The sequence below is a fragment of the Nicotiana tomentosiformis genome, chromosome 5 (genome assembly GCF_000390325.3).
Source record: "Nicotiana tomentosiformis chromosome 5, ASM39032v3, whole genome shotgun sequence".
In the NCBI taxonomy this organism is placed as follows: domain Eukaryota; kingdom Viridiplantae; phylum Streptophyta; class Magnoliopsida; order Solanales; family Solanaceae; genus Nicotiana; species Nicotiana tomentosiformis.
The window spans coordinates 13,585,815-13,609,104 of NC_090816.1; the positions used below are offsets into that span (position 1 = coordinate 13,585,815).

The window sequence follows — 23,290 nt, forward strand, 5'->3', positions numbered from 1 at the left end:
CATCGAACAAAAAGGATGGAGATGTTTTGCCCTACCCGTAAAAAATATGTTTTGAAAAGATGGGTATTGTGGTTTCTGTTTCATGTGCACTAAAAGGAAGACTGGTGTGATTATAGTAATATCAAGCATATAAGCAAAGGACTCTACCTACCCCATTCCGACGATAAGATAAGCGACAGCGGTATATTTAACAAAGAGTGAAACTAAGAGAATACATTAAGGATGGGATTTTGATCATTGTTTGAGATTTTAACTGTTCTTTTTGACATAGTAAAATTTTCTCGTTGGTCGATTTCCTAAGAACATAAACATCATTGTCAATTTTTTTTAAGTCTTAGGTCGACCTATATTGTTATTGGGTCATAACATATTAGTTTTAGAGTCAATTTACCTTTGCACGTAATATCATTTACGGAAGTAAATGTACCTTTGTGATATTGAAATCGTGCTTATGACATGCTCAACTTCAAAAAGTTGCATTTAGCTCACATTGATTTTATAGTAATGTTATCAAAGAAAATAGTACGACACTGCGCCAATTATTGGGTTCTAAAAGTCAAGATAATAGTTTGCAATATCAACTTCGGTACAAATCTTATTTTAATAGTTATCTGGTACAAACTTCAAACATACACGAGAACAACAAACCTCAAAGTTGGTTAGTGAGAAATTCATGGACGAGAAGTCATATACACCACCAAAGTTGCAAGCCAATGAAGAATAGTTTCAAGGAGATCAGGATACAGAAAAGAAGAGGACATGAAATGAATGTACTATAGAAAGCAGAATACAAGATTTTTTATTATAGGTTAGTCTTTTTACCTTTGACTCTAAATAAATTTAATGGAGTTCTGAAACACTCAAACAAAAGGGTGCACTAGAGTGCAAATGCCGCTACTCATTTGCAGTTCAATACATTATTGGCCGAACCTGTGCATCAAAAAGGCCAATTTCATCATAACAAGAAGTTGAAGAGCTATTTTCCTCTAAAACAATGACCATCTTTTCTTGTATAACTTAGCTCCAAGGACACACTCACGCGAACTCTTTGAGCAGCTATCTGATATAGTAAATTGATTTTTAGTTTTCACAGAGCTTGCATCTCGAGGTTGGTTTGTTCGGAGCTACTTGGTACAGATTCACGGTTGTCAATAGCAGAATTCATCTCCTGGACAGGGGGAGGATTGACTATTGTCATTGGCATAGCAGCATTATCTGACAGACGGCTTTTCATTTCCCTATGCTCCTGGCACAAGGCACACCAGTGCAAGCAGCAATGCACCATGCAAGGATCACACGGAGAATTCTGCATCATTTAGAAAGTTGCAATATTAACAAATAAACGTGAAGTTATACCTGGTTGTTCCTGCCTAGCTTATGTGCACCTCGATTAATCTAGGCTACCAGCTAAATGCTAACGGCTACCTCCCACCAGTACAGATTCCGAGTACCTCTATCCAACAAGGTTTAGACAAATGGGAAAAATCACCGAGCGTTTTTTGCCCCTGCCGTGATTTGAAACCTAGTCTACCATGGTTCATTCCAGTTTCCTTAATCGCTAGGTTACACACTTCTTAGGGTGCTGAAGTCTCACTATCATCTTCCAGCAGTTAATTTGGGACAAATAGAGATAAGACTGCATTGTACAGTAAAAGCATGCTGTTGATATTCCCCCATCTTACATTATCCATGCTCCAGATGTAAACGGCGTGCGAGTGGGGGTTGGGGATGTTGATATTCCTACATCAGATGGGGATGGAGCCATTGGTCTCTTTATATGGTTTTGGGCAATCCTCACCTCTTGAGCTAACTTTTCGGGTTGAGTTAGGCCCAAGATCCATTTCTTTAACACATGCCAAAATTCAGCTAATTCAATAAACAGTATACTCCAAAGCTTTCTCGCGACTGGTGTTTAAGATGATCACTGTCTTCTAGATGAAGCGAATTCTAGGCTAACAACTTTTTAACTGTCAAAATTTGCAGGACTTTCAAGAACACAGTGAGTAAAATTGATCAAGGACATAGGATTTGATCCTAATTAAAATTACGCATAAGTTTCACATATAAACACAAACGAAATGAAGTTACCTTGAGATGATACTTCTTCTGCAGTGACTGCCGGAAAAGGCCAGTATATATTCCACACATCCACCAACCAAATAACAAGCCTTCACCAATGAGGAACGATGTACTTGGATCAATACCATGAAATGCTGCTGTTGCAGCTGCACAAGCAATGCCACCCTCAACAAAAATGGCATGACAAACACAAGGGGTAGACCAAGGAGTATCTTCTCTCAGGCTCTCGACATTACGCCCAAACAAGATGCACGGGCAGAAAAATCCCGTCCAGCCTATAAAGGTAAGATAAATTCAGTGTGTTAAAAGAAGCAAGAGCTGCACGCAGACTGGCATAAAGTGTGTAATCCTCAGTCAAGACTATGATAAAAACTTTTTTTTTTACTGAGATGGAATGATCTCAGAAATAGAACCAGAGTAATAATAACCTAATAGTGTTAGACATTGGTTTTTTACAAATTAAATAAGGACGAATTATTCGTTGATTATCAATATACTTGATGTATAGAGAGCTTATTCTTCAAACTGCAACGAAAGACTGATCTATTTCCCCTCCTAACTTTCAAAATGATGACCAAGACTATAAGGAACAAATCAAAGATCAAGAGGTCTAAATGGAAATAGAGAGACTAAAGCTTTCAGTTTCTCTGATAAAGCTATACGATACTATTCTCATGTTTCAAGTGCTTAGTGCCACAACAGGATATGGGTTAATGAGAATATGAAAATGATAATGAGCAGTATTAACTTAATTTAGACAAGAGGACCTCAATCCCTTTTAGATAATGTATATAAATGACTACTTAATTAGCTTATCCAGAGTGATATAAGTCCTCCCAAAATGATAGTGTGAGTAGCGTGAGCTTCTTTCACATATATTTTTTTCAAAAAGAAATTGAAATGAGGAAATGAAACAATTTTGTCAAGTTTTTGGTGAAATAGCTGCAATGAAAGTTCTCTTTTTCAAACACACTGTTACCAGATAGAGAAACACAAGGATCAAACCAAAGTGGAGCAAGGAAAAATCAGGAGACGAGCAGCCCATACATAACAATGTCTTTTGCCAACTGTTTAGACAGTGCAGTGAGGAACATATGAAAGTGATTACAAGCTATATTTACATAACATAAGGAAGAACTCTTACAACTATCTTTGTCCTCCGCACATCCAAAAATCCCACTTGTCCAAGGCTCATCTGCAGGAGGCTCAAAACTTTCAGGTAAAACTTGTCCACATTCATTGCACTTGTGAACGACTAGCTGTTCAATGAGACATGAAAATTGTAATAGAAGGAAAGATAGAGAAGAACCAAACCCTAGTACAAAAGCAACACCAATCAAGAACATAGTAATATCTGGCAGATATATTGGAATTCAAATTACATGCTTATCGACAAATTCAATTATGTATGCAGCTATACGCTAGGCCAATTAAAATACAAGATGGGATAACGCTCGACCTAGGTGATGAAAAACCTGCTTTCCCCATTTTGGTCATTGTTTTAGTCTGCATCTTCAGTAAAGCCAGTGAAGGATTAACAAAAATACCGCTAATTTTTCTAGAGTAGCCTTAGCTTGGAGTTCAGCAACTGCCAATGGGAAGAAGAAATTAAAATATTCTGATGACGATGCTGATCTTAATACTGGAGATGGACTACTAATTTACTGCAACAGGTTTTAAGTTTACTTTTCATTATCCTTTCATACTGTAATGTTGTACTGTAATAGCTTGAGTACTGTCAATAGTATCTTGTTAGATTGAGATTATTGACATATCTCTCAGTTATTGAAGTATAAGTAATTGTTGGTAATTTGCAACAAGGCTACTACACAACAATAGAGATCACTAAACTTGCAGAATAAGGATTTTGGTATGCGGTAAGAATCCTGCTTTGAGAACTACAGTCTACTGTTTTACCAAACCGATCCAAAACTAGTTCATGACATATATGCATCAGTCTTGAATTTCCGTAGCTAGATTTCAATAAAAAGGGGGATTCAAATTACGATTGTCATCATCAATGTTCCTAGGACCCTCTTACGTTCGGCATTAAGGTCCTAAAAAGGCAGGCCTCTTAAAATTCTGACACCTTTTCCCTAGCGCCCTATCCATCTTATGGACATCTGTACTCGTAACCAAGTTAAACTATACTATCTTGCCCACGCAAGCTAAACTTTGGGGGTTCAGAGTTTTGATGGCTTCTGAAGAAATCTAATTATTATAAACTTTTTATAACGGTGGTGATGTTTAGGCCAGCTTGTGTACACCTTGACTATTCCATCGGGTATCTGCTACCTTCCCACCAGCAAAAGTATTGGCCGAACTACTGGATCTTATGATCAATACATATTAGGAGATGTACAGAGTTTCTGTCTAGCAAAGAAATCAAGAAGCAAATATCTGTACACTTTTCACAGTGTAATCCAAATTACCACAAATCACATCAATCAAAGATGAATCCAGGATTTAAACTTTATGGGTTCAACCTTTAGGTTCTTAGCATTGAAACTATTGTATTTTTAAAGTTATAGATTCATATCTATTATTTGTAATAATTTTAGTCAATATTTACACATAAATTTATGCTCCGTGTCGAAAGTTATGGGTTCATTTGAACCCGTTCCTATAATGCTACATCCGCCAATGACGTCAATCACCACTCAGTGGCGGAGCCACATTGAACCAAGGGGCGCCGGAAAATTACACTATATCGCTAGATAGATTTTTTTATTTTATGTAGATTTACTGTACATTGATTCCCCTTGACTTTTCGTTGTATCTAATTATTTATATTTTGACATCCCTTGGTGAAAATTCTGGATCCGCCACTGATCCCGCAAAGTCATTTGTAAAGGCCTATACATCATTACCCCTAGAAGATTAATTGACTTGAACATTTAGAGACAGATCTAGTACAACTATTAAGCAATGCACTCACTACAAAGTTCAAATCCTGAATTCGCCTCTACGACAACAAAATTAGTATTATTATTGAAGAATTAAAACAGATCAGAGAGAGAGACCTGAGGGACATGAATGGGTTGATTGAGTTCCCCAGGCTTAATATCTTCTTCAAGAGGTGCTTGATCTTTTGTTAACTTTACATACCTTGACTCAATTCCTCCTTCCGCCATATTATTGATCTCCTTAATACAAATAAATTAACAAAATATATATATAGATAGAGAAGTCAACTTAAATTTGTAGAGAAAATCGAGGTTTCCTCGTACCTTGTAATAGACCGGAAACTCAAATGAGGAAAAATGTAACTGCTAATGAGTAAGTAACAAACAAGTAGAAAGAGTGAAAGGGATTTTGGATTAAGTATATTTTTTGTAGTTAGTAGTTACACAAAGAGAAAGAGATCCTCGGCGTTTATTACAACGCGGAAATAGCAGATTGTGTTCCGAGAGTTGCGGGGTTTTACCTTTTTGTTTAGTTAAGTCATACTTCGTACGGCATCCACGCCAAGCTTAGTGATCTATTCTTTTTTATTAAAAACATTATTTTTAGGCAATACCAATTTGGCCAAGCTTTATTTTGTCAAAAATAGTTTTTTTTTCTGTCAAAATTATTTTTTTAAAGTTAAGGTGTTTGGTCAAGTTTTTAGAAAAAAAAATAATTGCTCTTGAGTAGAAGCATAATCAGTTTTTAAGTAGAAAAAAGTAGCTTATTCTTAAAGGCATTTAAAAAAAAAATACTTTTGTGAAAAATACACTTAGAAGCACTTATTAAAAACTTGATGGAATACTAATTACTATTAAAAAGTAATTTTTAAATTAATTATCCAAATACAAACTGCTTCTCACCAAAATTACTTTTTTAAAAAGCACTTTTAAAAAATAAATACTTTTCAAAATAAGTTGATTTAGAAACTTGGTGAAACATGCTATTAAATCTAACTATTACTCCCTGAATCCATCGGTCCCAATTTATGTATCACATTTTTAATTTTGGTCAAAAATGATATATTTTTATATTTAAAAAATAATTTCATTTTAAACTTTTCATTATATCATTAATGAGATACTTTTACAATCACACAAATGTTTATGATTTATTTTAGACCATAAATTTTAAAAATATTTCTTTCTCTCTTAAATTTCGCATGCAGTCAAATAAGATCACATAAAATGTGTAAATGAGGGGTTAATCATCATGCTTAACTTGTGTGTTTGCACCAATATCTATATGCAATATTTGCTTACGACTCGATTAATTTACCTATTAATCTACAATTCAAGATAAAACATTTTACTCTATTCTAGAGCAGATAAACTCATATTGGATGTTGTAGCGAACATCTGAAAATAGGGTTTCACGTTGTTACTTTACGAGCCAAACATTCCATCATTCCCTTGAAATTACCTCTTTTTCTTTTCTTTTCATTTTCCTATTGGAATGGTTTTAGTAATCTATGAAATTTTTTATAAGAAAACAATTTATTTTAACGGAATTATATTTCAACAAAGGATTCGTTGCTTTAAAATGATGGTAACAAAATTGATTTGCATCATTTTCGGGAACAAGTGATATATTTTTTTTCAAGCCTTGACTTTTTATTTATATTGCTGGTTTCAATAAACAAATTTTGTTTTCAGTCTTTAATATGCAAGAGTCAACAAATATTATCTCATGCATTATTTTTCTGAATTCATTCAACCTAGAAATTTTCACATCATCTGATTAGAAACTTACTTTAATCGCACTTCAAGTATAATTTCCTTAACTCATAATAACATCAGATATATATTTTTTGTACATAGTACTAAGATTTGCAATTTCCTAAAGACCTGAGAAAAAAAGAAGAAAAAACAACAATAAAAGAATCAGCTTGAGCTCGATTCACTCGATTGCATAGAAGAAACAGCAGATCAGGAAAGCTGCAGATTTACTAAATATGTTTATTTTCTTTTGTTACTTCCTATTGGTACTATTCACGATACATTGATACTGTATACTCTTGTTTATGCTAATTTTTATTAACCACCACTTTCTACTGTTATTAATCATTTCGTCTGATAATAAGTTGTAGAAGTATCAGCTATCTCGTAATCAACCAAATTGACTAGCTTCAATGTTTTTATATGCATGAGTTCGGGCGATCGGCCTCGATTTTCCTAAAATTTTGCGGGCCCATAAAAAACGAATGAATAATAATCATCATTTCGTCATGTCCGTTCCTTATTTTTTGGTATTTTAGGGCTGTAAAGCAGAAATTCAGGACGATTATCAAATTTTCGTGTGCAACAGTTCACGCCATCTGTATGAATTCGGGTAACTAACCCCGAATTTCCTAAAATTTTGCGAGCCCCATAAAAAACGATCTAATGAACAATATTCATCGCTTCGCTATGACCGTTTCTCATTTTTTGGCATTTAGGGCCAAAAACAGGAATTCAGGACGATTCCCAAATTTTTGTGTGCGTCCACGCTATCTGTATGAATTCGAGCAACCGGTCCTGAATCTCCTAAAATTTTGCGGGCCCATAAAAAATGACCTAATGAACAATAGTCATCGCTTCTCCATGATCGTTTCTCGTTTTTGGCGTTTTAGGGCCATAAAATAGGAATTCAGAACGATTCCCAGATTTTCGCGTGTTATAGTCCATGCCATATGTATGAATTCAGGTGACTCGTCCCGAATCTCCTAAAATTTTGCGAGCCCATAAAAATCGACCTAATGAACAATAATCATCGCTCCGCCATGACTGTTCCTCATTTTTGGCGTTTTAGGGCCATAAAACAGGAATTCAAGATGATTCCCCGATTTTCGTGTGCTATAATCCATGCCATTCGCATGAATTCGGACGACCGGCCCCGAATCTCCTAAAATTTTGAGGGTCCATAAAAGATGACATACTGAACAAAATTCATTACTTCTCCATGACCATTCCTCATTTTTTGGCGTTTTAAGGCCATAAAACATGAATTCAGGAACGATTCCTAAATTTTCGTGTGCTATAGTCCACGTCATATGCATGAATTTGGGTGAACGACCTCTAATCTCCTAAAATTTTGCGGGCCCATCAAAAAATGACCTAATGAACATCATTGTTGCGCCATGACCGTTCCTTATTTTTTGGTATTTTAAGGACATAAAATAAGAATTCAAGATGATTCCTAGATTTTTGTGTGCTATAGTCCATGCCATTTGTATAAATTCGGCGATTGGCCCCGAGTCTCCTAAAATTTTGCGTGCCGATAAAAAATGACCTAATGAACAATAGTCATCGCTTCGCCATGACCGTTCCTAGTCTTTTGGCGTTTTAGGGTCATAAAACAGAAATTTAGGACGATTCCCAAATTTTTGTATGCTACAGTCCCTCTATCTGCATGATTCGGGAGACCGGCCTCGAATCTCCTAAAATTTTATGGGTCCATAGAAAATGACCAATGAACACTAGTCATCGCTTCGTCATGGCCGTTTCTCATTTTTTTAGCGTTTTATGTCCATAAAATAGGAATTCAGGACAATTCAAAATTTTCATTGTTATAATCTACGCCATCTGCATGAATTCGGGTGAATAGCGCCGAATCTCCAAAATTTTCCCATCAAAAACTATCTAACGAAAATAGTCATCGCTTCGCCATTACCGTTCCTCATTTTTTAGCGTTTTACGGCAATAAAACAGGAGTTCAGAACAATTCCATGATTTTCGTGTGCTATAATCCACGCCATCTGCATGAATTCGTCGGCCCCGAATGTCCTAAAATTTTACGGGCCCATCAAGAATGGACTAATGAACAATAGTCATCGCTTCGCGAAGACCGTTCCTCATTTTTTGACGTTTTAAGGCCATAAAACAAGAGTTAGGACGATTCTATAATTTTCATGTACTATAGTCCATGACATATGCATGAATTTAGGTGACTGACCCTAAATCTCCTAAAATTTTGTGGGCCCATAAAAGTGACCTAATAAATACTACCTTCGTTCCAGTTTATGTGAACCTATTTTCTTTTTAGCCCGTTCCAAAAATAATGACTCCTTTCTAAATTTGGAAATAATTTTGCTTAAACTTACAATTCTACCCTTAATGAGAAGCTTTTATAACCACACAAATACTCTCGGCCTCTTTTTGAATTGTTTAGGACTACAAATTCTAAAAGTCTTTTTTTTTCTCTTAAACTCTGTACCCAATCAAACAGATTCACATAAATTGGAACGGAGGGAGTAATAGTTATCTCTTCGCAATGACCATTCCTTATTTTTTGGCGTTTTAGGACAATAAAATAAGAATTCAGGACGATTCCCAGATTTTCGTGGGGTAAAGTCCACGGAATCTGCATGAATTCAGGCGTTCGGCCCCGAATCTTCTAAATTATACGGGCCTATAAAAATTGACCTAATGAACAATAGGCATCGCTTCACCATGACCGTTACTCATTTCTTTTGGAATTTTAGGGTAATAAAACAGGAATTCAAGACGATTTTCAGATTTTCGAGTGCTATAAGTCCACGCTATCTGTATGAATTTGGGCGACCGACCCCTGAATCATATAAAATTTTGCGAGCCCATAAAAAATGACCTAATGAACAATAGTCATCGCTCGCTATGACCATTCCTCGTTTTTAGTGTTTTAGGGCCATAAACAAGAATTCAGGAGGATTCTAAATTTTCATGTGCTATAGTCCACACCATCTATATGAATTCGGGAAACGGACCTCGAATCTCCTAAAGTTTTGCGGTCCCATAAAAAATGAACAATAGTCATCAGTTTTCCATGACCATTCCTTATTTTGTTTTGCATTTTAGGGTCATAAAACAAGAGTTCAAGAAGATTCCCTGATTTTTGTATGCAATAGTCTATGCCATCTGCATGAATTCGGGTAACCGACCCTGAATCTCTTAAAACTTTGTGAGCCCATCAAATACGACCTAATGAGTAATAGTCATCGCTTCGCCATGACCGTTTCTTATTTTTTGGCGTTTTAGGGCCATAAAACAAGAATTTAGGATGATTCCAAGATCACGTGTGCTATAATCCACATCATCCGAATGAATTCGGGCGACCAACATCGAATCTCCTAATATTTTGTGGCCCCATAAGAAATGACCTAATGAACAATAGCCATTGCTTTTCCATGACCGTTCCTTGCTTTTTAGCGTTTTAGGGCCACAAAATAGGAATTCAGGACGATTCCAAATTTTCTTGTGCTATAGTCCACGCCATCTCTATAAATTCAAGAAACCGGCCCCGAATCTCCTAAAATATTATGGGCCCATAAAAAATAAATAATAGTCATCGCTTTGGCATAGCCGTTCCTTATTTTTTGGTATTTCAGGTCCATAAAATAGGAATTCAAGACGATTCCTAGATTTTCGTGTACTGTAGTCCACGCCATTTGCATGAATTCAGTCGACTGGCCCTGTATCTCCTATGGCTTTGCGGGACCATCAAATACGACGTAATAAGTAATATTCATCACTTCACCATGACTGTTTCTCATTTTTTGGTGTTTTAGGGCCATAAAACAGGAATTAAGGACGATTCCAAGATTCGAGTGTGCTATAATCCACGCCTTATGAATGAATTCAGACGATGAACCCCGAATCTCCTAAAAATTTTTGGGCCCATAAAAAATGACCTAATAAATAATGGTCATCGCTTCGCCATGACCGTTCCTCTTTTTTGGTGTTTTTAGGCCATAAAACATGAATCGGGACGATTCCTAGATTCTTGTGTGTTATAGTACACGCCATTTGTATGAATTCGAGCTACTAGCCCCGAATCTCCTAAAACTTTTTGTGCCCATAAGAAACGACCTAATGAACAATAGTCATCGCTTCTCCATGACCGTTTCTAGCCTTTTTGGCGTCTTAAGGCCATAAAATAGGAATTCAAGATGATACCGAGATTTTTATGCATTGTAGTCCACGCCATCTGCATGAATTAGGGTGACCGACCCCGAATCTCCTAAAATTTTGCGGGCCCATCAAAACGACCTAATGAATAATAGACATTGCTTCGCCATGACCGTTCCTCATTTTTTGGCATCTTAGGGGAATAAAAAAGGAATTTAGTACAATTTTCAGATTTTCGTGTGCTATTATAGTCTATGCCATCTATATGAATTTAGGCGACCGACCTCTAATCTTCTAAAATTTTGCGGGCCCATTAAACATGACCTAATTAATATTAGTCATCGCTCTCCATGACCATTCTTCGTTTTAAGCATTTTAGAGCCATACAACATGAATTCAAGACGATTCCCAAATTTTTGGGTGCTATACTTCACGCCATCGGCATGAATTCGGGCTACCGACCCCGAATCTCCTAAAATATTGCGTCTCCATAAAAAATAACCTAATGAATAATAGTCATCGCTTCGCCATGACCATTCCTCACTTTTTAGCGTTTTAGGGCCATAAACAGGAATTCTGAACAATTCTAAATTTTTCGTGGGCTATAGTCTATGCCATCTGCATGAATTCGGGAAACCAGGTTCGAATCTCCTAAAATTATGTGGGACCATAAAAAATAAATAATAGTCATCACTTTGTCATGACCATTTCTTTTTTTTTTTTTGCAGTTTAGGGCCATAAAACAGGAGTTCAAGACGATTCCCTGATTTTCGTACGCAATAGTCTACGCCATCTGCATAAATTTGGGCGACCGACCCTAATCTCTTAAACTCTGTGAGCCCATCAAATATGACCTAATGAGTAATAGTCATCACTTCGCCATGACCGTTTATCAGTTTTTGGCATTTTAGGGCTATAAAACAGGAATTTAGGACGATTCCAAGATCGCGTGTGCTATAATCCACTCCATATGAATAAATTCAGGTGACTATCCCCGAATCTCCTAAAATTTTGTGGCCGGATAAGAAAAGACCTAATGAACAATAGTCATCGCTTCTCCATGACTATTCCTCGCTTTTTAGCGTTTTAGGACCATAAAATAGAAATTCAGGACGATTCCAATTTTTCATGTGCTATAGTCCACGCCATTTGCATGAATTCGGAAAACTGATCCCGAATCTCCTAAAATTTTGCAGGCCATAAAACATGGACAATAGTCATTGCTTTGACATGGTCGTTCCTCGGTTTTTAGCGTTTTAGGGCCATAAAACAATATTTCAAGACGATTCCTAGATTTTCGTGTACTATAGTCCACGCCATCTGCATGAATTCAGATGCTTGGTCTCGAATCTTCTAATACTTTGCGTGCCCATCAAATATGACTTAATGAGTAATAGTCATCGCTTTGCCATGATCGTTTATCATTTTTTGGCTTTTTAGGGCCATAAAACAAGAATTTAGGACGATTTCAAGATTCACGTGTGCTATATAATCCACGCCATCTGAATGAATTTGGGCGACCAGCCCCGAATCTCCCAAATTTTTTTGGGCCCATAAAAAATGACCTAATAAATAATAGTCATCGCTTCGCCATGACCATTCCTCATTTTTTGGTGTTTTAAGGCCATAAAACATGAATTCAGGACGATTCATAGATTCTTGTGTGCTATAGTTCATGCCATTTGTATGAATTCGGGCGACTGGCCCCGAATCTCCTAAAATTTTGTGTGCCCATAAAAAATGACCTAATGAACAACAGTCATCGCTTCGCCATGACCGTTCCTAATCTTTTGGTATTTTAGGCCATAAACAAGAATTCAGGACGATTCCCAAATTTTTGTGCACTATAGTCCACGACATCTGCATGAATTAAGGTGACCGGCCCCGAAACTCCTAAAATTTTGCGGGCCCTTCAAAAGTACCTGATGAATAATAGACATTGCTTCGCCATGACTGTTCCTCATTTTTGGCATATTAGGGCAATAAAAAAGGAATTTAGGACGATTCCAAGATTTTCGTGCGCTATAGTCCATGCCACATGCATGAATTTGGGCGACCGACCCCGAATCTCCTAAAAGTTTGCAGGCCCATAAAAAAAACCTAATAAACAGTAGTCATCGCTTCGCCATGATCTTTCCTCGTTTTTGGCATTTTAGGACCATAAAATAGTAATTCAGGACGATTTCCAGATTTTCATGTGCTATAGACCACGCCATTTACATGAATTCGGACGACCGACCCCGGATCTCCTTAAATTTTGTAGGCCCATGAAAATTGACTTAATGAACAATAGTCATCGCTTCACTCTGATCGTTCCTCATTTTTTGGCGTTTTAGGGCCACAAAACAAGAATTCAATATGATTCCTTGATTTTCGTGTGCTATAATTCTCACCATCTGAATGAATTCGGGCGACTAGCCTCGAATCTCCTAAAATATTGCGGGCCCATAAAAAATGGCTTAATGAACAATAGCTATCGTTTCACCATGACCGTTCCTTATTTTTTGGCGTTTTAGGGCCATAAAGCAGAAATTCAAGACGATTCCCATATTTTTTGGGTGAATTAGTCGTGCCGTCTACATGAATTCAGGAGATCGGCCTTGAATCTCCTAAAATTTTACGGGCCCATAAAAATGACCTAATGAATAATAGTCATTGCTTCGCCACAACCGTTCCTCATTTTGTTTTTTGCGTTTTAGGGCCGTAAAACAGGAATTCAATATGATTCCCGGATTTTCATGTGCTATAGTCCACGTCATATGCATGAATTCGGGCGACCGACTCCGAATCTCCTAAATTTTTGCTTCCACATTAATAACTACCTAATGAATAATAATCATCACTTCGACATGATTGTTTCTCATTTTTTGGCGTTTTAGGGCCATAAATAGGAATTCAGAACGATTCCCATATTTTCGTGTGCTATAGTTCACGCCATCCGCATGAATTCGGGAGACCGGTCCTAAATCTCTTAAATAATTGTGGACCCATAAAAAATAACATAATAAACAATATTTAACGCTTCTCCATGACCAACCTCATTTTTTGGCGCTTTAGGGTCATAAAACAGGAATTCAGGATGATTCCCAAATTTTTGTGTGCTACAGTCCACGCCATCTGCATGAATTCGGGCAACCGGCCCCGAATCTTCTAAAATTTTGTGGGCCCATAAAAATGACCTAATGAACAATATTCATCTCTTTGCCATGTCCTTTCCTCTATTTTTGGCATTTTAGGTCATAAAACAGGAGTTCGGGACGATTTTTAAATTTTTGTGTGTTGTAGTCCATACCATTTGCATAAATTCGGACGACCGACCCTGAATCTCCTAAAATTTTATGGGCCCATAAAAATCGACCTAATAACAATAGTCATCACTTCTCCATGACCGTTCCTCATTTTTTGGCATTTTAGGGCCATACAGAAATTCAGGACGATTCATAGATTTTCGTATGCTATCGTCCATGCCATCTACATGATTTCACGCAACTGGCCTCAAATCTTCAAAAATTTTGCGAGCACATCAAAAGATATCTAATGAATACTAGTCATCACTTAGGCATGACCGTTCCTCGCTTTTTGGCGTTTTAGGGCCATTAAACATGAATTCAAGATAATTCCCAAATTTTAGTGTGCTATAGACCACGCCATCTGCACGAATTTGGGAAACCGGCCCCGAATCTCCTAAAATTTTGCGGGCCCATAAAAAATAAATAATAGTCATCGCTTTGGCATGACCGTTCCTCGTTTTAGGGCCATAAAATAGGAATTCAGGATGATTCCCAGATTTTCGTATGCTATAGTCCATGCTATCTGCATGACTTCGGGCCCGGCTCCGAATCTCCTAAATTTTTTCGAGACCATAAAAAATGACCTAATGAACAATAGTCATCGCTTCTCCATGACCGTTCCTCATTTTTGGCATTTTAGAATCATAAAATAAGAATTCAGGACGATTCCCAATTATTTGTGTGCAATAGTCCAGGCCATCTACATGAATTCGAGCGACCGGCCTCGAATCTCCTAAAATTTTGCAAGCCCATAAAAACTCTCTAATGAATAGTAGTCATCGCTTCGCCATGACTGTTCCTCTTTTTTGGCATTTTAGGGTCATAAAATAGGAATTTAGGACAATTTCTAGATTTTCGTGTGCTATAGTCTACGCGATCTGCATGAATTCAGGCGACCGACCTCGAATCTCTTAAAATTTTATGGGCCTATATAAAATGACCTAATGAACAATAGTCATTGCTTCACCTTGACTGTTCCTCATTTTTTGGCGTATTAGGGTCATAAAACAGAAATTCAAAAATATTTCTAATTTTTAGTGTGCTAATGTCCACACCATCTTCATGAATTCGGGATACCGACCCCGAATGGACTAAAATTTTGGTGGGTCCATCAGAATTGACCTAATGAACAATAATCACTGCTTCTCCATAACCGTTCCTCGGTTTCTGACGTTTTAGAGCCATAAAATAGGAATTCATGATGATTTCTAATTTTTCATGTGCATAGCCCACACCATCTTCATGAATTCGAGCAACATGCCCCGAATCGCCTAAACTTTTGTGGGCCAATCTAAAACGTCCTAATGAACAATAATTATCGCAATGCAATGACTGTTCCTCATTTTTTGCGTTTGAGGACCATAAAACAGAAATTCAAGACGATTTTTAATTTTTCGTGTGCTAATGTCCACGCCATATTCAAGAATTCGGGTGACCAACCTCGAATCGCCTAAAATTTTATGGTTCCAACAGAAAAGACTTAGTGAACAATAATCATTGCTTCACCATAACCGTACCTCATTTTTGGTATTTTAGGGCCATAAAATAGGAATTCAGGATGATTTTTAATTTTTTGTGTGCTAATGTTCACGCCATCTTCATGAATTCGAGCGACCAGGATCTAATCGCCTAAAATTTAATGGATCCATTAGAAATGACCTAATGAATAATAATCATTACTTATCCATGACCGTTCGTCATTTTTTGGCATTTTGGGCCATAAAACAGGATTTCAGGACAATTTCTAATTTTTTGTGTCCTAAAGTCTACGCCATCTTCATGCATTCGGGCAACCGGCCCCGAATCGTCTAAAATTTTATGGTCCCATTAGAAATGACCTGATGAACAATAGTAATCACTTCGCCATGACCGTTCCTTGTTTTTTGGCATTTTATGGCCATAAAACAGGAATTCGGTGTGATTTCTAATTTTTCGTGTGCTAATGTCCACGCCATCTTCATGAATTCGGGCGACCGCCCCGAATCACTTAAAAGTTTGTAGGCTTATCATAAACAACCTAATGAACGATAGTCATCACTTCACCTTGATTGTTCCTCATTTTTTGGCATTCTAGGGCCATAAAACAGGAATTCAGGACGATTTTAATTTTTTCGTGTGCTAATATCCAGGCCATCTTCATACATTCAGACGACCGACCCCGAATTGCCTAAAATTTTGTGTACCTATAAAAAATGACATAATGAACAATAATCATTATTTCTTCATGATCGTTCCTCGTTTTTTGGTGTTTTAGGGCCATAAAACAGGAATTCAAGACGATTTCTAATTTTTCGTGTGCAAATGTCCACGTCATCTTCATAAAAATGAGTAATAGGACCCGAATCGATTAAAATTTTGTGGGCTTAGAAATGACCTAATGAATAATAGTCATTGCTTCGCCATGGCCATTTCTCATTTTTTGGTCCATAAAACAGGAATTTAGGACGATTTCTAATTTATCGTGTGCTAATATCCACACCATCTTCATGAATTCGGATGACCGTCTCCAAATCGTCAAAATATTTGTGCCTATCAGAAACACCTAATGAAGAATAGACATAGCTTCGTCGTGATCGTTCCTCATTTTTTGGCTTTTTAGGGCCACAAAATAGGAATTCAGACTGGTTTCTAATTTTTCGTGTGCATTTAATGTCCACGTCGTCTTCATGAATATGGGCAACCGGTCCCGAATCACTTAAAATTTTGTTGGCCCATCAGAAACATTCTAATGAAAAATAGTCATTATTTCTCCATGACCTTTCCTCGTTTTTAGAGTTTTAGAGCGATAAAACAGGAATTCAGTTTGATTTTTAATTTTTTGTGTGCTAATGTCCACACTATTTTCATGAATTCGGGCGACCAGCCCCGGATCGGCCAAACTTTTATGGGCCTGTAATGACCAAGCCGGTCGTTTCGAGAGTATTAGACCCGAACCCCTATTTATTGCTTCCTCTACTTCATTTTGTGGTTATGTAACTTGTCGGGAGTATTTGTTTTTGGTTTCGGAGTTAAATGGAACACATAGTCCCTAAATTGGAGGTTTAAGTCGTAGGAATCGACCTTAATTTGATTTGTGTGAAGACGACTCCGGAATGGAGTGTCGACGGTTCCAATAGCTCCGTAGGGTAATTTTGGTCTTAGGAGCGTGTTCGGATGTTGAATTGAAGGTCCGAAGGTCATTTTAGCGTCAATTGGCGAAAGTTGAAAAATTGGATGATTTTTGGGAAGTTTGACCGGTATTGGACTTTTTGATATCGGAGTCGGATTCCTATTACGAAAGTTGAAGTAGGTTCGTAATGCCAATTATGACTTGTGTGCAAACTTTGAGGTCAATCGAACTTGATTTGATAGGTTTCGGCGTCAGATGTAGAAGTTAGAAGTTTTAAAGTTCATTAGGCTTGAATCGATGCGCAATTCGTGTTTTTAGCATTGTTTGATGTGATTTAAAGGCTTGACTAAGTTCATATGATATTTTAGGACTTGTTGGTATGTTTGGTTGAGGTCACGAAGGCCTCGGGTGGATTCCAGATTGTTAACGGATCATTTTGGACTTAGAAGATTTCTGGTGCTGGGCTGGTTCTGGTGTCCTCGCACCTGCGATGGATCTGGCCGCAGGTGCGGTCTCACATAAGTGAGCTGGGAGTCGAAGATGTGGAGGCGAGGAGGATGGCCAGTGGTCGCAGGTGTAGTGTGAAGGCTGCAAAAGCGGAGTCGCTTCTGCGGAAGATTGATCGTAGGAGCGAGCGAGTGTGGGGAGCGCATCCTGCAGGTGTGGAACCTGGAGCGCAGGTGCGGCCTTGAGGGACTTAAGTGATTTCCACAAAAGTGGAGGAATTTACCGCAAAAGCGGTTCCGCAGGTGCGAAAAACCTGGGCAGTGCTTAAAACCAAAGGGTTTCGTGATTTCTCTTATTTTGAACTTTGCAACCTCGGTCTAGGGCGAGTTTTGGGAGCATTTTCGAGTGATTTCTTGAGGTAAATCCCTTGTGCTTATTTTTGATCAATAATCTTGTTTCTCCATTGATTTTTCCACCTAGTTAGTGTGTATTTAAGGTGGAATTTGGGAGTTGAGGCTAGGGCTTTGGAGAGTTTGATTTGAGGATTTGAATGGCGACTTGGTGTCGGATTTTGGTAATTTTGGTATGGGTGAACTGCATATCGAATGGATGTTCGTATTTTATGACTTTTACCCGATTCCGAGACGTGGACCCGGGTCGATCTGTTGGGGCGATTTTTCAATTCTTTGCTTAAGTCATAATTTTATTATTTAAATTAGTTTCTTGTAGTTGTATTCATGATATGTTATTGCTTTTGGCTAGATTTGGGCTATTCAGAGTCAGAAAATCGAGGGAAAGGCATCCTTATCGAATGATTGAGCGAGATTTGAGGTAAGTGACTTGTCTAACCTTGTGTGGGGGAAATACCCTTAGGATTTGGTACTGTTGTGACAATATATGATACGTGAGCGCTGTGTACGCGAGGTGACGAGTGCGTACACGGGCTAAATGTGGAAATTCCAGTTCTTGCCGAGTAGTCTTTCTTTTAAATTCGTTAACTGAGATGCCTTAGTATATGTAGTACTCATGTCTAGCCTAGTATCGCATGTCTACGTGCCTTAACTCCTACTTGAAATTTGTGCAACATGCTTAGTTGAATTACCTGTTTTTCCTTTATTTGAATTAAATCTTTAACTGTAAGATTTATTTTTGTAAATTCGTGTTCCTTCGGTTTTCTGCTGCATATTTACTCTGGGACTACGAGGCGGTTCCTCGGGAGATCCCCCTATATTGCATATTTACTTTGGGACTATGAGGCGTTTACTCGGGAGATTCCCCATGTACTGCATATTTACTTTAGGACTACAAGGCAGTTCCTCGGGAGATCCCCCTGTACTGCATATTTACTTTGGGACTACAATGCGTTTACTCGGGAGATCCCCCATGTCTTGCATATTTACTTTGGGACTACGAGGCGGTAACTCGGGAGATCCCCCCCTGTTGAGCATTTACATTTGGGACTACGAGGCGGTACCTTGGGAGTGCCCCTGTTGTTTATCTCTATTTGTTGTGCTGTTATTTGCTGAAACTTCTCGTTGTTTAAATTCTCAGTCATTTCAAATATTATTATATCTTCTGCCTTACTTTTATTTTAAACCAGTAGGGCCCTGACCTGACCTCGTCACTACTCTACCGAGGTTAGGCTTGACACTTACTGGGTACCGTTATGGTGTACTCATACTAGACTTCTGCACATCTTTTTGTGTAGATCCAGGTTCTTCCCACCAGACCAAATATCAGTGAGTTGGGCCGCACGTGGAGACTTCAAGGTATATCTGCCAGCGTCCGCAGACCTCAGAGTCCCCCTCTATCCTTACTATGTTGTTTTTCCTTATTCTCTTTAGACTCTAATGTATAGAGACACTTAGAATTTTCTCTTAGAAGCTTGTGACTTATTTCCACCGGGTTTTGGGAGTTGTAATTATTGATTTGCAGTTTTATATTTATTTTATATGTTGAGAATTGGGTTTCAGTTTTATATTATGTTATTCCGCAAATTTGTTTGGATTACCTAATCTTAGAGACTAGGTGCCATCACGACATCATATGGAGGGTGAATTGGGGTCGTGACAAGTTTGGTATCAGAGCTCTAGGTTCATAGGTGTTATGAGTCACAAAAGCAGGTTTAGTAGAGTCTCGCGGATCAGTACGGAGACATATGTACTTATCTTCGGGAGGCTATGGAACTGTTAGGAAAAGCTTCACTTCTTTGATTATTTATCGTGCTAGATTTTGACCTCGGATTCTAAAATTTTTGTCTTTCTATTCCCTCACATATGGTGAGGACACGTACAATTGGACAGATGACTAGACACTCGCGCCCCTACTAGAGCCGCGAGAGGCCGAGGCCGGGGTAGAGGTCGAGGATGTCCATATGGTGCAGCCAGAGCACCCGCACGAGCTACTATAGAGGAGCCACCAGTAGCTCCATTTAGAGGACAGGCACCTGAGATGCTCGTTACTGCACCAGCCCTCTAGGAGACCCTAGCCCAGTTTCTGAGCATGTTCAGCACCTTGGCTCAGGCAGGATTGATACCTCTTGCTCCCGCCGCATCTCAGGCCGGGGGAGGAGCACAGACTCCCGTCGTCGGTACCCCAGAGCAGCGGGTTCATGTTGACCAGGTTCCAGAGATTATACCGATGCAGCCGGTAGCTCCAGTTTATCCCGAGGTTAGGGCAGCAGCTTCTGAGGTGGAGCAGCTCAGGCTCGAGAGGTACAAGAAGTACCACCCTCCTACTTTCAGTGGCTTGGCGTCAGAGGATGCCCAGGGTTTTCTTGAGGAGTGCCACTGTATCCTCTGTACTATGGGTGTTGCAGAGACTAGTGGGGTTTCTTTCACTATGTTCCAGCTTAGAGGAGCGGCCTATCAGTGGTGGCGTACATACGAGTTGGATAGTCCGGCTGAGGCAACTTCACTCACTTGGACTCAGTTCTCAGATATGTTCTTGAGGGAGTATGTTCCCTAGAGTCTCAGAGATGCTTGGCGCGCAGAGTTTGAGCAGTTGCGCTAGGGTGCTATGACCGTGTCAGAGTATGTGGTCTGATTCAGTGATTTGGCCAGGCATGCACCAGCCGTGGTTGCTACTGTTCGAGAGCGGGTTCATCGATTTATTGAGGGGCTCAACCCCAGCATCAGATTAAGCATGGCCCGAGAGTTGGAGATGGATATTGCGTATCAGCAGGTAGTAGGGATTGCTAGGAGGTTAGAGGGCATGCTGACTCAGGATAGAGAGGAGAGAGAGGCCAAGAGGTCTCGAGAGTCTGGCACTTACAGTGGTACTCGTGCCCCAGCTACAGCTCGTCAGGGCAGAGGTTATATGGGTTGCCCTGTTCATTCAGCACTTCCAGCCGCCAGCGGTGCTCCAACCACTACTAGGCCCCAGGATCCTTATTATGCACCGTCAGTGTCTATTGTGCCTTCTATATGGGGTGATTCTAGTGGACAGTCCAGTCGATCAGGCCCGAGCCAATCGCAACAGCCACGTCCTCCGAGAGCTTATTTTGAGTGTGACGACACTCGTCATTTAGTGAGGAATTGCCCCAGATTCAGGAGGGGTGCACCTCCACGAATTTCTCAGGCACCGTGTGCTCCACCAGGTGCTCAGGATATGGTTACAACATCAGCTACCACCCCACCTGCACAACCAGCTAGAGGTGGAGGTCGCCCTAGAGGGGGAGGCCAGGCTAGATATTATGCCCTTCCTGCTAGGACAGAGGCAGTTACATCAGATTTTGTTATCATAGGTATTGTTCCGGTCTGTCATAGAGATGCATCAGTCTTATTTGATCCAGACTCCACTTATTCTTATGTGTCATCTTATTTTGCTTCATATTTTGGTGTATCCCGTTATTCTCCGAGTTCACCTGTTAATGTATTTACACCCGTGGGTGATTCTATTGTTGTTGACCGTGTGTATCAGTCGTGTTTAATTGTTCTTAGTAGTTTTGAGACTAGAGTCGATTTATTATTACTTAGTATGGTGGATTTTGATGTTATTTTGGGCATGGACTGGTTGTCGCCCTATCAGCTATCCTTGATTGTCACGCCAAGACAGTGACGTTGGCTATGCCAGGTCTACCATGGCTAGAGTGGAGAGGTACCTTAGATCATATTAGCAGGGTTGTCTCATTTCTTAAGGCTCAGTAAATAGTTGAGAAGGGGTGTGATGTGTATCTGGCCTATGTGAGAGATGTTAGTGTTGATACTCCTACCGTCGAGTCAGTTTCGGTAGTGAGGGATTTTGTAGACGTACTTCCAGCTGATTTTCCGGGCATGCCGCCCGATAGAGATATTGACGTTGGCATTGATTTGTTACCGGACACTCAGCCCACTTCTATTCCACCTTATCGTATGGCCCCAATAGAGTTGAAAAAATTAAAGGAACAGTTGCAAGAGTTACTCGATAAGGGCTTCATTCGGCCCAATGTGTCGCCTTGGGGTGATCTTATCTTGTTTGTAAGGAAGAAGGATGGTTCTATGCGAATGTGTATTGATTATCGCCTGTTGAACAAGGTTACAGTGAAGAACAGGTACCCATTTCCACGTATTGATGACCTATTTGATCAGCTTCAAGGTGCCAGAGTGTTCTCTAAGATCAACTTGTGTTCAAGCTATCATCAGTTGAAGATTCGGGAGCTAGATATCCCGAAGACTGCTTTCAGGACTCGGTATGGTCATTACGAGTTCCTTGTGATGTCTTTTGGGATAACCAACTCCCCAGCAATATTCATGCACTTGATGAACAGTGTGTTTCAGCCCTATCTTGACTCTTTCGTCATTGTGTTCATTGACAACATTCTGGTGTACTCCCGGAGTCGGGAGGATCATGAGCAGCACCTGATGACTGTGCTTCAGACCTTGAGAGAAAAGAAGTTATATGAAAAAATTTTGAAGTGTGAATTCTGGCTAGATTCAATGGCATTTTTGGGTCATGTAGTATCGAGTGAGGGGATCAAGGTAGATCCGAAAAAGATTGAAGCAGTGCAGAGTTGGCCTAGACCGTCCTCATTTATGAAGATCCGGAGTTTTCTTGGGTGGGCGGGTTATTACCGTCGATTTGTAGAGGATTTCTCGTCTATTGCAGCACCTATGACCAGATTGACCCAGAAGGGTGCTCCGTTCAGGTGGACCGAAGATTGTGAGGAGAGCTTTCAAAAGCTCAAGACTGCTTTGACTACATCCCAGTGTTAGTGTTGCCTACCGGATCGGGGTCCTATACAGTATATTGTGATGTGTCAGGAATTGGTCTCGGCGCGGTATTGATGCAGGATGGTAGGGTGATTGCCTATGCGTCTAGACAGCTGAAGGTGCATGAGAAGAATTATCCTGTCCACGACCTAGAGTTAGCAGCTATTGTTCATGCCTTGAAGATTTGGTGGCACTACTTGTACGCAGTTTATATCGCTGTTCTGGAGAGCCGTACAAAGTGAGTTGGGTACTCGTGTGGAGTTGAGTATAGTATTTCACCCTCAGACGGACGGACAGTCCGAGCGCACTATCCAGATATTGGATGATATGCTTGGTGCGTGTGTGATTGATTTTGGGGGTGCCTAG

The 23,290-nt window shown here is 39.3% G+C and overlaps 2 protein-coding genes across 3 annotated transcripts; one reads left to right on the forward strand and one right to left on the reverse strand.

Moving 5' to 3' along the window:
• Positions 1–755: 755 nt before the first annotated feature.
• LOC104106377 (cell number regulator 6-like) lies at positions 756–5,487 on the reverse strand. 2 transcript variants are annotated; one of them, XM_009614915.4, is made up of 5 exons: positions 5,310–5,487; positions 5,103–5,225; positions 3,224–3,338; positions 2,089–2,354; positions 756–1,306 (listed from the first exon to the last, which is right to left on the reverse strand). In XM_009614915.4, the coding sequence occupies exons 2-5, from the start codon at positions 5,211–5,213 to the stop codon at positions 1,088–1,090; spliced, it is 711 nt and encodes a 236-aa protein (XP_009613210.1). In that variant the 5' UTR covers positions 5,214–5,225; positions 5,310–5,487; the 3' UTR covers positions 756–1,087. The 2 variants fall into 2 exon arrangements, with proteins under 2 accessions (XP_009613210.1, XP_009613211.1); XM_009614916.4 differs by having other exon boundaries at positions 5,103–5,222; positions 5,310–5,486.
• A 15,392-nt stretch (positions 5,488–20,879) lies between these two features.
• LOC138891942 (uncharacterized) lies at positions 20,880–23,290 on the forward strand. The gene is made up of 2 exons (XM_070175630.1): positions 20,880–21,608; positions 23,132–23,290. Exons 1-2 carry the CDS (start codon positions 20,880–20,882, stop codon positions 23,288–23,290), a joined length of 888 nt encoding a protein of 295 aa, XP_070031731.1.

What these genes read in the sequence shown, in the direction of transcription:
- LOC104106377 (XM_009614915.4), bottom strand. Translation starts at nt 5,213, where the DNA reads ATGGCGGAAGGAGGAATTGAGTCAAGGTATGTAAAGTTAACAAAAGAT. An exon ending in AACCCATTCATGTCCCTCAG is followed by an intron (nt 3,339 to 5,102) that starts GTCTCTCTCTCT and finishes CTCATTGAACAG; the next exon opens with CTAGTCGTTCACAAGTGCAA. An exon ending in TGCGGAGGACAAAGATAGTT is followed by an intron (nt 2,355 to 3,223) that starts GTAAGAGTTCTT and finishes TTACCTTTATAG; the next exon opens with GCTGGACGGGATTTTTCTGC.
- LOC138891942 (XM_070175630.1), top strand. Translation starts at nt 20,880, where the DNA reads ATGGCCCGAGAGTTGGAGATGGATATTGCGTATCAGCAGGTAGTAGGG. An exon ending in CTCCGAGTTCACCTGTTAAT is followed by an intron (nt 21,609 to 23,131) that starts GTATTTACACCC and finishes ACTTGTACGCAG; the next exon opens with TTTATATCGCTGTTCTGGAG.